The 17,509-nt window shown below is 41.5% G+C and overlaps 1 protein-coding gene across 1 annotated transcript; it reads left to right on the top strand.

Moving 5' to 3' along the window:
- Window positions 1–1,726: 1,726 nt before the first annotated feature.
- On the top strand, window positions 1,727–7,057 carry prdm8b (PR domain containing 8b). The gene is made up of 4 exons (XM_068605308.1): window positions 1,727–2,192; window positions 4,564–4,788; window positions 5,389–5,620; window positions 5,705–7,057. The coding sequence occupies exons 2-4, from the start codon at window positions 4,570–4,572 to the stop codon at window positions 6,967–6,969; spliced, it is 1,716 nt and encodes a 571-aa protein (XP_068461409.1). The 5' UTR covers window positions 1,727–2,192; window positions 4,564–4,569; the 3' UTR covers window positions 6,970–7,057.
- Window positions 7,058–17,509: the final 10,452 nt, after the last annotated feature.

Below are 17,509 nucleotides of genomic sequence, written 5' to 3' on the forward strand. Positions count from 1 at the left end.
CTCAGCGCTGCTTCAGCTCATCTGCACGACTCCTCGACTTTTGTTTTTTCTTCTGTTGCATGCAGCCTATCTGCACGGTATCCTTTTTCTTTTTTATATATGAATATTAATTATAATCATTTTAAATATTGTATCTACATTTTCTTTTCTTTTTTCCTTTTTGAGATAAAACAGAGACGGTTGTGAAATAGTTCAACATGGATCACCTTTTAGCAGTGAGGAGAAGCGATTGCTTTGACTTCCTGCTTTGACCACTTTCCCTTCATGTTTCCTTCTTTCCTTCCCTTTCTTTTATTTCCTCCCTGCTTCCTTTCAGCAGCAGGTCACATCTTCATGCTGCTGTTCTGCCTGTGACCTTTGACCTCCCTCGTCCTGTACATCTCATCGTCTTATTTCAAATGAACAGTTAGTTGTCTTCTGAAACTAGATTTGTCTTTAAAAAATAACAACATATTTTTTGTTGTGCCTCAACATTGTAGTTTGTCAGCCATTAAATATTATCTGAGATTATTTTGATTTTGTTAACGTTTGAGACACTTGACACAATGTGTGACAGGATGTGTTTAGTTCAACTTAATATCTAATAACATGTTATTTATTCTGTGTTTGGGTTTTCCTGGCAGAAAGCAGCAATAAACCACTCAATCCAGGAAGGTGGACACTAATTATTGGTTATAAACGTTAAAACATTTGATATTTAGGACAGGATATATATATATATATATATATATATATATATATATATATATATATATATATATATACATATATATATATATATATATATATATATATATATATATATATATATATATATATCCTGGAAATGATTTGCATATATGATTTGCATATATTCATGTTTATTATTACCTATATAACACTAAAAAAGGTAAATATAATTAAATGTTTAAATGTTAAAAGATTTCTCATTGCTTCTTGACTCAGTGGTCAGAGTTCATATCTTACATTGAGTTACATTTTACATCACATGTGAGTTGCAAATCAAGATAGATGAAAGCAAAAAATATATAACAGCTTAACACACAATAAATCAAGCACAGATGTAAGTATTAAGAAGTATAAAACACGTGTAACTACTTCAGTGTGAAGAAAAAACATCATACGAGCCTTCACTCAAAGCAGATTATACACTGGCGCCCCCTAAATGAGCCCGAACACAGTACAGACACAGTGGGGGGGCGACCCGGGACCAGGGCCGGTCTGCACGCGTGCAAGGCCGGGGAGGGGGAGAGGCACAAGGAAGCCCATGTAATTAGCATATATTTAAATATATTGAGAAGTGAGTGACACCCCAATTTCATTTATTATATTTTTATTTATTTATTTTATTTATCTATTTGATATATTTTATGTTATTGCATTTTGGGGTGTGCAAAAGGAAGTTTGCATGAAAATAATAACAAAAATAAAAATAATACAATCAAAAACATTTTACTCTCATCCTGCTGCAACAGCGCAACAACTTGTCTTCCTTTAAACATGATGCCACTTTATACCAACACAACCAGCAACCATTGTGATTAGAATTACAATAATAATGGCTCTTCATCCATAAATCGCATCAGATGACAGCGGTGAGTGAAGAGTTAAAGGGAGGAGACGCAGAGTGACACGCCTCATTGGGTAGATTATGTGCCGCGAACAAAAAGTGTGTGTCGGTGTGCCAGTCAGCCACAGAGCATCGGGGCCCATCTGCACGCCTCTCTCTCTTTCTCTCTCTCTCTCTCTCTCTCTCTCTCTCTCTCTCTCTCTCTCTCTCTCTCTCTCTCTCACCCTCCCTCTCTCTCTCTCTCCGTCTGTCTCCCTTTATCCGTCCAGCTCTCTCTCCCCCGCCCGCTCACTCCCAGTGTCGGTGCCTCTCTGCAGCAGCAGCATCCGCGCTGTCACTCGCACACACCGGGGGGGGAAATGTACTGACACTACGGAGCGGACCGGGAGCGCCACCATCTCCATCACCTCCATCACGCCGCGTCCCCTGCTTGTTTCCGTGGCTTTCTTCTTCTTCTCCTTCTTCTTCTGCTCCTTCTTCTTCTTCTTTTTCTTCTTCTTCTTCTGCTCCTTCTGCTTCTATCCCGGAGGCGCAAACGAGGTTGTTTTTTCTTTCTCTGGATTCGCAGCATCGCTTGTTCTTCTTTTTGTGGATTATTGCTCCTTCTCATCGCTACATTAAGGTAGGTCCTCGTGCACCGCGAAGCAGCGCGCGGGTTTGGATAGTTTTTTTTTTTCCTTCTCTTTTGCAAGACGCACGTGCAGCCGCACATCGCTTTAAAAACTACCTACCCCCCCTCCTCCCACCCTCTCCCCCAAAAAACAACAATAACACACACACAAAAAACACCGCATATCTGTCACAGCCCTGATTTAGGACAGTTTTTCAGCCTAGCCCGGCTTCAGCAGATGGGTCCCCCCTACACACACACACACACGCACACACACACACACACACACACACGCACACACACACACACACACACACACACCCTCACCCCCCCCCCCCCCCCCCCCTCCCCGCTCACCCCTTGAATGGAGAGGCTCTTGCTTTCCCTGCAGTTTCTGGACGTGCGAACCCTCTGCACCTTCTTCTTCTCCTCTGACCCGTGATGCGTGTCATTGTCTCGTGTTTCGTGCAGTCTCTCTTCCCTCTGAAAAAAAAACCGGAGGGATTCTTTCTCGGTACCGGAAACAGATCCAGTAGCGCTGCGCGGAGAGCCGCGCATCGTGCGCAAACGCGTTCTACAGAGAACCTTTCTGTTGCTGTTGCGCCTCTCATGGAGGTGGGGGGAAAGCTGCAAAATCACACGGATTAAGAAAAATACTTTTTTGGTTTTGTTTTACAACTATCCCGATTTATTTAACACCCCCGCCCCCTTATTAAAAAAATATTATTTATTAGCAAGAAAGCAGGATAGCAGAGCAACCCGAGGAGAGCCTCGCTCCTCCGCCTCACAAGGTATTGGGGATCTGTTCCCATCTCTTTTAGTTCCACGCTAACGTCACGCCGCGCGTTCCTGATTTTGCACAAAAAATTAAACTTTTGGGTGATTTCTGTGTTTGATTCCATTTGGAATGAACAGGTTATAATTGCGCAAACTGTGTCGCGGGGTGCTCGAGTGGTGTTTGACTTTTTCTAAACGGCCAACAGGAGAATTTAACGTAAAAAATAAATCATACATATAATATAATATTAAAATGCTCGTGCCCCCCACCCTCCTTCTCCTCCCTTCTAAAAAAAGATAATTATTATAATTTGTAATGCTCTACGTGAGAGAGATTTTGTGCAGTAATAATCACAGCACATATGTGGTAATAAAACATTTATTTAAGAAAATAATTAATTACTTGTTTTCTTCGGCGTTGCAAGGCTTTTAATTTTATTTGTAATAAATAGATAGGTATTATTACTTATTGCTACTCATTGTGGGGCTAAGCAGCACGCATCCGGTGCAGGTGTCTGCTGCGTGTGACGCGCAGGGCGCGCGCTGCAAACATTCAGAGGTTAGAGAAGAAATAATTAAGCGGTCGTGCTGCTTTAATTACAGTCTCGGAGGGGAACGTGCTGGATTATGCTAATGAGGCGGCGCAGAGAAAGGTTTGGCCGACAGGAAACCACCGACTCTGACATCCACTCCAGACATTTGGACACGCGGCTCCATTTGGACACGCACCGAGACGCGTCATGTCGGGATCTTGTGGCACACTAAAACAGATATAAAGCCTTGCTATTATATTCATATTATCCATAGAATGAATGCGATATATATATATATATATTTTTTAAAAAGCACAATGTTAAGCACGATGAGGAGTATACAGCTATTGAAAAAAAACATAATATTATAAAATGTTATGGGGTCATTTTGTTTCGTTTTAATTATCCACAATTACAGCTGACCAGACGATGGCAATGAGGCCCACTAATGCTAATACAAATAAGAATATTAATACCAATGCTAATGCTTTTATTTATTGCTTAATAGTAATATTACTATAATACTGGAGACGGGCTGGTTAATGATATCATAATACGACTTGTGTCTTAAACAATTTAATTTAAATTTGTATTATCATAGGGACTAATTAAAATATTAACAATACATGTGATTTATTCAGGGGTTTTGGCTACCTTCTTCTTCTTCTTCTTCTTCTTCTTCTTCTTCTTCTTCTTCTTCTTCTTCTTCTTCTTCTTCTATAAAATGTAAAACATTTAGACACCACATCATCTGGATGCTGACGTGGATGCCGTCATGAACTTATTACGGGGTTTAAATTCATTAGAGAGTATGGCCAAAAAAAAAGAGAAAGAAAGACCGAAATAAATAAAGAACCGGGCCCCCAAATGACGCCCTGACAGCTGGTTCCCCCGATCTGTCCGCAGAGGAGATTTATTCATCAGCTGCACCAAACCGATTGTTTACAGGTCGATGGTGACATTTCAAATGTAGGGGATTTTTTAATAAAAAATTTTTATTCTACTAACAGTTGTCTTATTTTGTATTATTTTGTATCCCGCCTCTGATCCCTGACGTCTCCATGTGTCTGCAGGGTGAAATGGAGGAGTCCAGCTCCCAGAAGTTGGTGTGGGACGGCGACGCCAAAGCGGTCCAGCAGTGTCTCACGGACATTTTCACCAGCGTCTTCACGACGTGTGACATCCCAGAAAACGCCATCTTCGGGCCTTGCGTATTGAGCCACACGTCGCTGTATGACAGCATCGCCTTCATCGCCCTGAAGTCCACCGACAAGCGCACAGCCCCGTACATCTTTCGGGTGAGTCTCTACAGCGCACTCACTGTGTTCTAATGCAAGCCCCAGCAGGGGTTTTGAAATGTGTAATACAAAATAAATGAAAAAAATGCATCCAGTTCAACAGGCCAGTTATTTGTGTTTAGATCCAAATATATAACAAATATATTGTTGCAGATTCAGGTCCAGGTTATTTTATGCATATAACAGGATAAAGAAGCTGACATTTGCAAAATATCCCACATGCATGAGCAATAACACTGCAGTGTTATGTTGGTAGATATTTGCAGTTTTATTATTACAAAAAAGAAGTAAAAGCCATTCTGCAACAAAACCCATCCAGACAGATCATTCAGAGTTGTGATAATTCAGTCTTGACCAATGCATGTCATGTCCTTTTTGTTTGCAAATTTTGTTTCAAATATTTTGCTTCAAATTTGCAGTTATAAACAATAATAATAGTGAAATTGAATACATTTAAATACATATGTAGTGTGAAGGGGTGTGGTGAAATTAAATGACTTTATTTGCAGTATTGAAAACAACATTTTTTTGCCTGAATGAATTTGAATTTGAGCTGTGCCACTGAAGCAATCATTTAACGGGTGCGCTCGTTTCATTCAGGTGGACACGTCGGCGGCCAACAGCACTTCGGAGGGCTTGATGTGGCTGCGGCTGGTCCAGTCCGCCCGGGACAAAGAGGAGCAGAACCTGGAGGCTTACGTGAAGAACGGCCAACTCCTGTACCGCTCGCTCCGCCGGATCGAGAAGGACGAGGAGCTGTTGGTCTGGTACGGAAAAGACCTCATTGAGCTGCTGCTGCTCAGCTCCAGCCGGGCGCCCGCCAAGAGCAAAGGTGAGTCCTCGCTGGACGATTCATCTGTGAGAATGTTCTTTTTTTACAATCAAATCTTAATTTCCATCTTCTTCTCTCCCGCAGGTTCATCCCAGCACTCGTGTCCGGACTGCAGCCAGCGCTTCCAGTTCGAGTACCCGTTCTTGGCCCATCTCCGGTTCCGTTGCACCAAAAGATTGCAGAGCCTCGCGGGGGCAGATGAGGAGCCCGGCAAGGAGAGCAGCGCTGAGCGACCGAGCGCCACCCCGACCAGGACCAGCCCCAAGCTGGGCCGCTCCGAGGGCTTCTGCGCCGGTGGCACTCAGGACGCCAACAAACCCTCCACAGACTTTCACAACCTGGCCAGGGATCTAGAGAACAACCGGACCAGCCCGCCCAGCGACAAGGAGGCCGAGATCTGCAGCGAGAGCTCGGGGAAGAGGAAATTCTCAGAAGTGGAGGACCGGGAGCGCCGGGGGCCCAGCCTTCTGCCGTCCAAGTCGAAAGACGAGCTCGCCACGTCGGCGCAGAACTACAGGGGGGCGTACGGCCTGGAGGAAAACCACAAGTCCTTCTCCCCACCAGGCCCTACAGAACTCGGTCAGGGCAAGCGCAGCGCCTTCACCGAGGTCAAGAAGACTCAGACCCAGAACCTCAAACACCATGGCGGCGGCAAAAACCTCCAGAGTGCCAACTCGGAAAACAAAGACGGCGGTCGCCCCAGCAGCAATCCGTCCGAGAAGCACCTCAACATTCGGCAGGTGCTGTCGGAGACCCAGCCGCCGCAGGCCTCACCGATGGGCAGCGCCTTCACCTCCGTCACCCAGCAAGGCGGCGGTGGTGGGGAGAGGAAGAGCGCCTTCAGCCAGCCATCGCGCTCCTTCTCCCAGATCTCGCCGCTGGTAATGCCGACCAAGCTGCTGGACTGCCACCCGACAGTGGGCGACACCATCTCCTCCAGCAGGCTTTACCAGGCCGACCACCTCGCCGCCAAGCTGCAGGGCGCCGAGCTGGGAGCCAACTGCCCCGTGCCGGGCGGCATGGCCAAGCAGAACCCCTTCGTCTACGCCACCACCTTCTGGCCCAAGAACTCTGGGGCCATCCAGCTGCAGATGCCGTCGGCGCTCACCCTCCTGCCGCCCTCCTTCACCTCGCTCTGCCTGCCGGCGCAGAACTGGTGTGCCAAGTGCAACGCCTCCTTCCGCATGACCTCAGACTTGGTTTACCACATGCGGTCCCACCACAAGAAGGAGTTCGCCATGGAGCCGATGGTCAAGCGGCGGCGCGAGGAGAAACTCAAGTGCCCCATTTGCAACGAGTCCTTCCGGGAGCGGCACCACCTGTCACGTCACATGACCTCCCACAACTGACTTTTAAAGGATGGACTTTTTTCATAAGGAGGAGGGACTCTGATCCCCAGCCCCCACCACCCACCCACCCACCCGAACCTCCAACTTGGATCCAAGCCGCACAACTGGAGATAGGCCACCTAGAAATACAAATAAACCACCCCGTGCACTTGTTTTCACTTTGGACTACGATCTTCTATTTCCTGTTCGGCCCGTTTACTTACCTCCCCTCCCCGACCACCCTGTACAAAATGTCATGTTTTGGGTGTATGCAAAATACATTTCGACTTCAAAAAAATGGATCTATTTATGAAGCACTTAAACGTTTGAGAATAAGGAGAGATTTAAATATGTGTAAATGTACAGTAAGTTGTATTTTATATCATATAAATGCAAATATAGAGAAGAAATACAAATGTAGTCACACGTCATGGTTTGCAACACACAAAGTTTGTTTTTTTCCACAAATTGGGATATTATGTCAGACTATATTTCAGAGTGCATGTATTATTAAATAATATTGATTTTAAGATGCAGGCTATACATAACGATGTAAATAATTTGTTTTATTTGAAATACAAAGTGTAATATTTTGTGTCAGTGGGGAATAGTTTCAGTGTTTCTTCCTTTTGCGGAAATTTACTACTTGATAGTTTATCTAATCACGTTGAATGCATTGACAATAAAATAGCTTTATTTTCAACTGTGGCCTTCCTGCATTGTTTTTATTTTAAACTGCAACTGAAGTATGTGATTGCTTTATTAATGCTGACATCTGTCTTCATTTGGATTCATAAAATAAGACCAATGTCACATTTTTATTCATATAAAATGTCTCTAAAGCACAAACCTTTGATATTTCTTGAACTAATTCAGTTTTTAATGCTCAAAAATACATCTCATATCGTGCAGACATTTAATATCAAATACCATATTGTATATAGAGTCCAAATCAAAATAAATACAATATAATATAAAATAATGTGTATGTATGTTATTATACTAATATGTTAATATATCTATTGTAAATACAAGCACACAAGCAATACTATTTTTATTTTGTATTATTTGTATCAATAGGAATATCTATTGTTAGTCGTAGTATTAGTAGTAGTATTACAATGATTGAGTATTATCATTACGTCTCAATTAAATCGATCCTTTGATTTCTACGATATTGAGTGTGGGTCAAAAAAGAAAAAAGTACATTTTTATTATTTCATCCGGTTTCACGTTTTAAAATAAAGAATTAGACTCCTATACAAACGCTTTTCAGGATAAAAGCTTTAAATGATTTTCGTTCAGATCTTTTATTTCTTTGGCAAAAACAAAAATACAGAAACGGAGTTTTCTTCACAGAATAAAACTCATATAGTCATATACACGTCTGCATTTTTTTAATTCATTTATATTGGATTAATTTTCCTTCGTGGAAGAAAAACAAAGTTGTGGTATATTTCCACACAGGAGGCTTCATAAGCAGTTACACAAACAGATAAATCAGTTAATGAATATAGTTTAATTTCTAAAAAACGTAAAAAAAAATTTTAAAAAAAAAACCTCCCCTGTCACGAGGACATCGTATTGAGCCACGATACATATTAATATCAATAATCCATCAGCTTTCTGTGACCTTTATTTGTAAAAGCTTTCAGATTAAATCACGAGGGAGAGAACAATCATGTTCTACAACACAGATATTAAAAGTGGCTGTGGATTAATAGTTAAACCATGTATGATGATAATGTAATGATTTATAGAAAGAAAAGAAGAACAGCAGCGGGAGGAGAGCGTTTCAGGACAGAAATCGACGACTACGTGTGAAAGAATAGCTCAACACCGCCACCAAGCGGACGAAGTGTAAACTACACGCAGAGAGTGGATTTGTTTAGATCAATAAAGTTTTATTGTCTGTATGACGTAAACATTCCAGTGGTCAATAAAATCTATTAAACTTTATTTGTCTACGAGTTTGGGACCAAATCACATGAGTAAATACAAATATCAAAAATGTAATGGAAAATAATTTAAAGCAATAATTAACAATAGTAAAACAGTGTGAAATATTAACTAGATTAATATAATTATACAATTTAAATATAATATAAATAAAGTATCCTTTTTTTAACAGTAACACAGAAAAAACATTAAACAACAATATTAATACAAATAAAATAGAACAAAATGATTTACCTTAAATGCAATAAAACATTACATTATAAATTAAATGCATAATTTAATACATATAAATATAAATAAATTTGTGTCTTCAAGACACTGATACATTCACTTGTATTGAACCCGTCAGAATGAGAAATGCATTCTGGGAGGACTGAATAATGTCTGACAAGTGGACTTAGAAAACAAACTAAGCAACTTCTTGGATCCTGGGTATCGAAAGCAGCCGAGAGGTCAAAGGTCACAGCCGTAGGTTCTTCAGCTGTCGAGGTTTTTCAAAAGGCCGCTTTAAAGCTCGTTCAGTTCGACGTCCAACCGCGACACATCTTGACATTAGTTTGATAAAACAATCAAACAATCATTAGTGCAAGCAATTTTTTGTCGTAGAGCTTTTAGTCGTATCGCATGGTATTCATCGGTGCTGTGGCTGAAACGAGAGCTTGTATGTCCACAGATCACTCTGCACCACAACTCAGCAAGCCAGCTGCCCATGAAGACAGAGACTCTGCAGCAACGTTACGACTGGATTAGTAATATAATCCACGGGAAAAAATTACAACATATTTAGTGTTTTTTTCTTCTCGTACAGAGCCTTTCAATATTTTGGGCCTCTAATGTTTTTTTTGTCTGTCTATTTGAAAAAGAAGTTGAGTTTAGGAAATTTTTTGTCTTCTCGCACCCGAGGCTTGTGGGTAACGTAGTACTCAGTCGTCATACACAAGCGGAACAGAAATAACAACAACAACAACAACAACGTCGTTAAAATAACTTTAGTGGAGGTAAAATACTTATAAGAAGAAATATTAGAGACAGATATCAGATAACAGATAGCAGGAGATTAAAAATAAAAACACATAATGAGGGCGAGGATGCGTTGATAATAAATTACAAAACTCGTGCACCAAACCTCACCACTGAGGCATGTGATGGACCGGAGAGGTGATATTTAGGCCCCCGTGCTTTGATGTTTGTGTCATCGTCCTCCCCAGACATTTGTCGCTGCATCACTCAGTGCCCGAGTGGCGGTGGGACAGTATATATATCTGCTAAGCCAGCACTTCCCGTTGGCTCCACCCCTTGTACACCCGATCACATGACATTTCTAGATTTCTGGCATTGAGCTGACGGAATTAGCGAGCGAGGAAAAGTGAGCAAAGAGGTAACGAAACCTGTTGTGGGGGGGGTAACTATAGGCTGTAAGGCTAACCCTGTTATCGTTTTATCCTGCTCCACAGTCGTGCATCTACGCAATCTTTATCTTATAAAAAAATAAGCTAAGCAACCAAAAAAAAGTTTGTCGATAAAATTTCAGTCGATTACATATGCGGCAATGTTTTAAGCTGAACTAGTTCCTTCAGAGCGTAACAGGATATTCGTCGGGAGTGGAGGTGACAAGGTGCTCAGTGTTGCCAGATTGGTGATGGCGTAGTATCGCACCAAAGGCTCAAAATGGTTGTATTTGGAGGATAATTAGCCTGCATCTGGCAACCCTGAGATCGGTTGACCAATGACAGTTCTCTCTACGGTCAGAGCTCGCTCAAGAAGGTGAACATAAGATACCGTTTCCAAAACACAAATATCCAACGAGGCAAAATCCCGGACGTTTTTAGAATTCCTCACGTACGCATTTTTTAGGTCTCATATTGGTAATGTACCCCCTGTGGCCCTGTGGGAGTAATGTAGCCCACAGGGCAGGTTGTTCTCACAGAGAATTTTAATTCAGCTGATCATGAAGCGCAACCCACAAAACAACACACTCTGCAGTTGTTTTAACACAAATCAAGACTTTTTTCTAAACCTATGCAGGTAAGTTTTGTTGCCTCAACTTAACAAAGTTGTTTTCTGTGAAGACGAAAGTTTTGCTGACTATGATAGCAGAAGGAATGAGGAGGACTCTGTGACTCGAGTCCCTGCAGACTTTATTCGCATTCAATGGAGGCTGTGATGTTTCCTCAAACCTTAAACCCAGTGCAGAGCTATTCCCAAAATCAAATGGATTATTTATTGGCCATAAAAATCACAAACAAAAGTGAATTGTCAGTCAACATTTTAACCGACATGTTCAGCATCATTTCCAGATGTTGTGAATCAAGGCCGGGTAACGTATCGTAGGAACATTTTCAGTTTGTTTGTTTACATTTGTTGAAATTATCTTTACATCCCAATAGCAATAAATAAATTTCAACTCTGCGACCCCCGCGACCTTCAGCGGGCACCAAACTGCACCGCCCCCTAAACCCTGAACCCTCAGGGAGGGACGCTATGAACTGTGGGTAATTCCCTGCAAAAATGCGGACTCACGGAAAGTGTTGATAAAAGGCTCAAAATGTTTGAGAGCGAGTTGACGCTTTGACAGCGTGGCAGAACTATAACCCTCACGGACTTTGATCAAAATCTGTGTGTGGAGACTGGGAGACTATGAGACTGGGAGACTATGAGACTGGAAGACACGGCCTAAGGCAGCACCCCAACAAGGCACGTGAGAAACAAGTTCAGATCAAAAGAGTAGATTTCAGGAAGCGTCCAGCCCTGCAGCTCTGATCTGTTTTAAAGTCCTAACCCGGTAGTTTTACACAAGTCCGGCTCCCAACCTCTGCTGACTAGGAACATGGCTGTCACGTCATTATTTCCTGAAGCCCTAAATATAAAGAAGCAGCATCATCCTCCGTGCACTCCACACTATTCCCTGACCCACAATGCACTTCATCTGTAGGCCCCGCTGACAGCGACACATTTACACGTTGTGTCCTCCTCGGCTGGTCCACATGCCCGGCTACGCTACCTGTCTTCAGGGCATGTCCGAGTCCTGGATTCTCGACATGGCGGAGATAGTGAGGACTCCGGAGGTTGGATATTTAGGTTACACCTGTTCCCCGGCTTCAGAGCGCCTCCCAGTCTCCTGCAGAGGACGACGGGGGAACACGGTGCAGCTTCAGTATCAACCTCGGTTTAGAAGAGTTAGTCCCATAAATATAGTGGCCAGTTTATTAGGGACAGCTAGCTATAACGGAAACAGCCAATAAATCCCACCTGGATGAACGTTTAATGTGTGTTGACCTTATTTTTATCAACAAGGACAAACTAAATATAAAAAATGACCATAGAGTTAAATCAGCAACTCTCAATAACTGTGTGTGTGTATGTGTGTGTGTTTGACACACGCAAAGAATGTATTTGAGTTATTTCTTTTGCAAAGTTATAGCCTTAAAGTATAAAAATCTATCTTTTATTTCAAACGATTCATTGGTATGATTATGTTTTATTATTCTTATATCTGATGCATAATTTTCAACCCCAAAAAAAGTTTACAGGTGCTCATTTATCCTCTCCAATATGAGCATGACCTTGAAGCATGTAATCAATGTTTTGTTTATATATATATATATATATATATATATATATATATATATATATATATATATATATATATATATATATATATAATAAAATACATATGTAAACCTATTCTTAAAAATCAATAGACATTTTTAAATGAAGATATAGTTTCTGCATAGCTATGCATTGAAAGAAAATAGTGTGTAATCAACAATTATACAACACTACCACACATACACACTTAATTTATTTTTTTTGCAAGATGGTACGACACACGTCGCTGCTTGTTGTGGAGTTTGAATGAATGAATGTGTTTCAGTATACTTTATAGCCTGTTATTTGCATACGGCATCAGTTATTTAGTTAGTTCCCTTTTACGATTTTGAAAGGTGTCTTTGATCAACCGCTAACAGTCAACGGCTAACGTAACTACCGGTCTGCAATCTGCTGAGTACGTCTCCGAAACTCAGAAATCTGTGCTTGTTTTTCAGTTTGATTGAAGTGTGAATGTTGGTTAGTGTTGTAGACACACCTGGCGGATACGCTTGCCAAAGATCTGCGCAATTTATCCATGAGTATTTTTATTATTTCCGTAAAGTTATCCAAGTGACAAGACAGACGTGATGTCAGTGCAATTTAGCCGCATTTAGTCCATTACTCAGCTCACTCCTGTGATGTCGTGGCTGTGTTTCAGGCAACAGCTAATGAATCTAAATATGGTCGCATTACTTTGCTACACATTCCAATGCCGCTTTTGAAGTACATCTCCATAACAGCCATGGTATACAGGTTTCTTAAAGGCCGGGTCAGCATGTTGCCCCGCCCCCCTCCTTATGTCATGAAAGTTAACCCAACTTCATCACTCAGTAATGACCGGAGTGCAGCGCAGGGCTCGGGTTGAGAGTTGGCCCGTCATGTTTCTGTCTTTCCAGAGCGACAGCAGAGGACATCTTACTTATTTACAACCGGCAGCCGTCCACTTCAAGCTCACAACAACAACACACACAAACACACACACACACACACACACACACACACACACACACACACACACACACACACACACACACACACACACACACACAACAATCTCCTCAGAGACTGCAGAGGAAAAGCATGATGAAACTAGATGGAACTGATATGTATATATATCATATCTGGATTAGTTACACTATTTAGAAAGACAAATGCAGTGATAAGAAGTACTCACATCATTTCAGTAGCAGCAGCAACACGAGTGCTGCATTAAAAATACTTCAAATGAAAGTATGGCAAAGTATTATTAGCAAAACATTCTGTCAGTGTGGTAGTAGCAACACATTTAGCACAAAAAAAGTCAGACGGCAAACTTTAGTTTTGGCAAGTAAAGCCAGTGTAAAAGCATTCTCTCTACTGACCACCAGGGGGCGACGCCTCTGGTTGTATATAAGTCTATGCTTCATGTGTTAAAGCTGCATTCTCTCTACTGACAACTAGGGTGGGGGGCGGGGGGACTCCTCTGGTTGTATAGAAGTATATGCTTCATGTGTTAAAGCATCATTCTCTCTACTGACCACCATGGGGCGACTCCTCTGGTTGTATAGAAGTCTATGTTTCATGTGTTAAAGCTGCATCCTCTCCACTGACCACAATGGGGTGACTCCTCTGGTTGTATAGAAGTCTATGTTCTATGTATTAAAGCTGCATTCTCTCTCCTTAACACCAGGGGGCAACTCCTCTCCTTGGATAGAAGTCTATGCTTCATGTGTTAAAGCTGCATTCTCTCTTCTTACCACCAGGGGGCGACTTCTCTGGTTGTATAGAAGTCTATGTGGTAAAGCTGCATTCTCTCTATGAGAAAATTAATCTTCTCTCTTAATTTATTCCCTCAGCAAAACATTGTAGTCTTCTTCATACAGCACGATGTTCATTTAGTAAATTATGGTAATTTAGAGTCAAACAGACCATAAAACAGGGGATGATTTAGGGGTAGGGCTCCAAGTTGATTGACAGGGTCTGTAACCCCAATGAGTTCTTATAGGTGTGTTATTTTATATCATTTTCCGATTATTATTTTTTTTATGTATATAGTAAAAAAAAAAAGTATAACATATTTTCTCACATCCAGCATGATTCAAGCAAGATTTGTAAAAATTCCCTCCTCTAGCAGTCCCCAAGTTTTTCCAACTCCATGGTTCATGGTTCTTGACATACTGGGAAGGTGTTTTAGTAAAACATTGGTCAAATCAAAAGTACTTTACTAATTTCAAGGTTACTAAACAATGGTAAAGACTGGTACGGGAAACAAACACTAGAAAATAACAACTCGAAGACGAGGGAGACAAAGAAGACAATCCTGCAACTGACAAGGGAAAGACAAATAAGCACACAGCAACGAGGCACAGGTGAAACAATGTGGGTGGTGTATATAATCAGCTTGAAATTTAGGGCTACAGCTGCTTTACAGTGTACAATGGCCATAAGCTACCACTCCCACAATGCATATTACTTGCTCCCGTGAATATATATTTATAATCACATATGAATGAATAAATTCAAACGTGAACTGAAAACTACAAGTAGACTACATATCGGAACTAACAGGGAGTACTTTATTCCGTAACTTTCTGTTAATACTTTGAAGGCAAACTGTCCGACTTCATCGCAGTTTTCTGTCAACGACCTCCCGCAGTGGCCGCCTGCTCTCGTCTGGATTCCAGGCGAGGCGCAGCTCTAACGAACAAGCCTAATAACGTCCTACTGCGAGAAAGCAAGCTTCCTAGCAATGCATGCTACAGGTACTATATGCGGTATGGGCACACCTGTTTACATGCAGGTATGTGAACAGGTGTGCCCTCATCTGAGCAGCTCACAATTATTTGTAGGGACCAGAGTCATGTTTTTCCCAACTGTGACAAAAAAGCTTTGAACAAAGTTAATGTAATAACGTGTGTTTGATCTTTATCTTTGTTTATTTTCTGAAGTTAAAAGTTAGATTTTTGAGTAATGTGTATTTATTATTTATATAAATTCATGTAGAATATTTTTACACTGGAAAAACAATACTCAATTACAAAGACAGTTATTTAACAATATGTTAGGGAGTAGTTTATACAGTGTTACAGTCACAACCGGCCCTTTGAGGGCAACCATAATGCTGATGTGGCCCCAAGTGAAAATGACACCCCTGGTTTTTGAGAATCAGACTCTCACTTTCACTAACAACGTAGTTATGATGCAACGGCCCGTCTTCTGTTCTCGTGAACGGCCGATAACGCCACTTTAAATGTTGCCGCCGCAAGGCCTTGTGGGTTGGCAGAATTTCCTTTCCTTTCATAAAGGCAGTTTCAGTGGGTCCTATTCTAAAGGAGCTAAGTTAGGAAGCATGAAGCTCCTTTCCTTTGAATGTAGAGAATTCAACTAGCACTTATTATGGCAGCCACTTCCGGGGCATTTCACTCAGTTAGGAAGGTTCCGAACCAAAAAGGACTAATCGACTGCAGCCAGGGTGTTACAGGTGACTCAATTAATTTTAGAAGTATTTGATCAAAATAAATCTTCTATATATTTATGATTTCAAAAGTTCTTCCTATTATCCTGTCCACGCCAAAGCTCCAGTTGCTGCAGGAATACGCCGAGTTATTTTTCAAAATATGCACTCAGCAATCAAAGAATATTTCCTTCTGCTGGAAATCAGGCATTAATCAGGAGAAAATACAATGAAAGACTGCATGAGGATACATGTTAATCTCAGACTCTTTTGTGTGTGTGTGTGTGTGTGTGTGTGTGTGTGTGTGTGTGTGTGTGTGTGTGTGTGTGTGTGTTACAAGCATGCATGGAGCAGGAGGAAGGGGGGCGGGGGGGCTTGGGTGTGTGATCAGGCCAAGTGAAAGGTCCAAATGAAGACGTATGGTGGCCCACGGGTGGGCCAGATGCAGAGGTGGATAATGGATTAGTGAAGATCTGTGAGGAAAAACAGAGCAGATTTATCTTCCGCCGTCCATACCGCGGCCACCCAGGGACCACTTAAAGGGAAAAGATCTGAAGTCCGATGTGTAAATATCTTCAGAAGGGTATTTTTCAGAGAAGAAAAAATATGGAAGAACCATCACGAGTCGACCATGAAAAAGAGAAGAACTGCAGATGTTTGAAATAAAACAAAAACTACACAGAAGTCATTTTTAGGACTCTTGTTGCATTTTGGCTAGAGTAGGGAAATGTCTCAAAATATATCTTTAAAAGGAAATTTTCTGGAAACATGTTGGCTCAGAGACATTGTAGCTTTGTACGTTATCCTAAGCTGTTGGTGATTCTCTGCAGCAGCAGATGTAGATTTTAATGCACTTTTTATGAAATCTCTGGAAGCGCGTTAACCAAAGCATGTCAGATCTTTCCGTTTCTTTTTTTGGGATGTTTTGCTAAGATCCTGAAAACCTGTTTGCCGCCAAGAAAGTAAAGGATCAGTACTCTGAATTTTTTAAATATATATTCTTTTTTTTGTATATATATATATATATATATATATATATATATATATATATATATATATATATATATATATATATATATATTAGAGCTGTGAAAAATAACGCGTTAACGCATTATGATTAAATTACAGGATTAATTAATAAAAAAAATTTAATACGTGCGCAGAATGAGCTTCCAATATAACTTCAGCTCTTTCCGCTCTAATGGAGCTTAAGCAGTAGTTCATGAAGGAAGACCCTGCACTACGGGTTATTCATTTATCTCAGTTGAATCGCATGACGTATCAGCTGAGCTGGGGGACGTCCCCGTGTAAGCAATCAACCAGACGAGTCACTGTCTTTAAGCCAATCATATCGTTGCTGTCAAAGTTTAAATGTGTGCTCTGCTCTGCTGCTGGCAGCTGTCATTCGCAGCAAACAAAGGCGACCCTCCTCCACCCCAGTCACCACCAGGCAGCAGCCAGTCATAATCCTCAGTCAGCGATGGACGACAGCAACTCTCTTCTTCACCACCACCACCACCACCACCACCAGTGTCCGGACTCCAGGGGGGGATTCTGCCGAGTCAGAACTCCAGGTCA

Source organism: Clinocottus analis, unplaced genomic scaffold, assembly GCF_023055335.1.
Source record: "Clinocottus analis isolate CAN_PGR_092001 unplaced genomic scaffold, fCliAna1.0.p SCAF_7, whole genome shotgun sequence".
NCBI classification, from domain to species: domain Eukaryota; kingdom Metazoa; phylum Chordata; class Actinopteri; order Perciformes; family Cottidae; genus Clinocottus; species Clinocottus analis.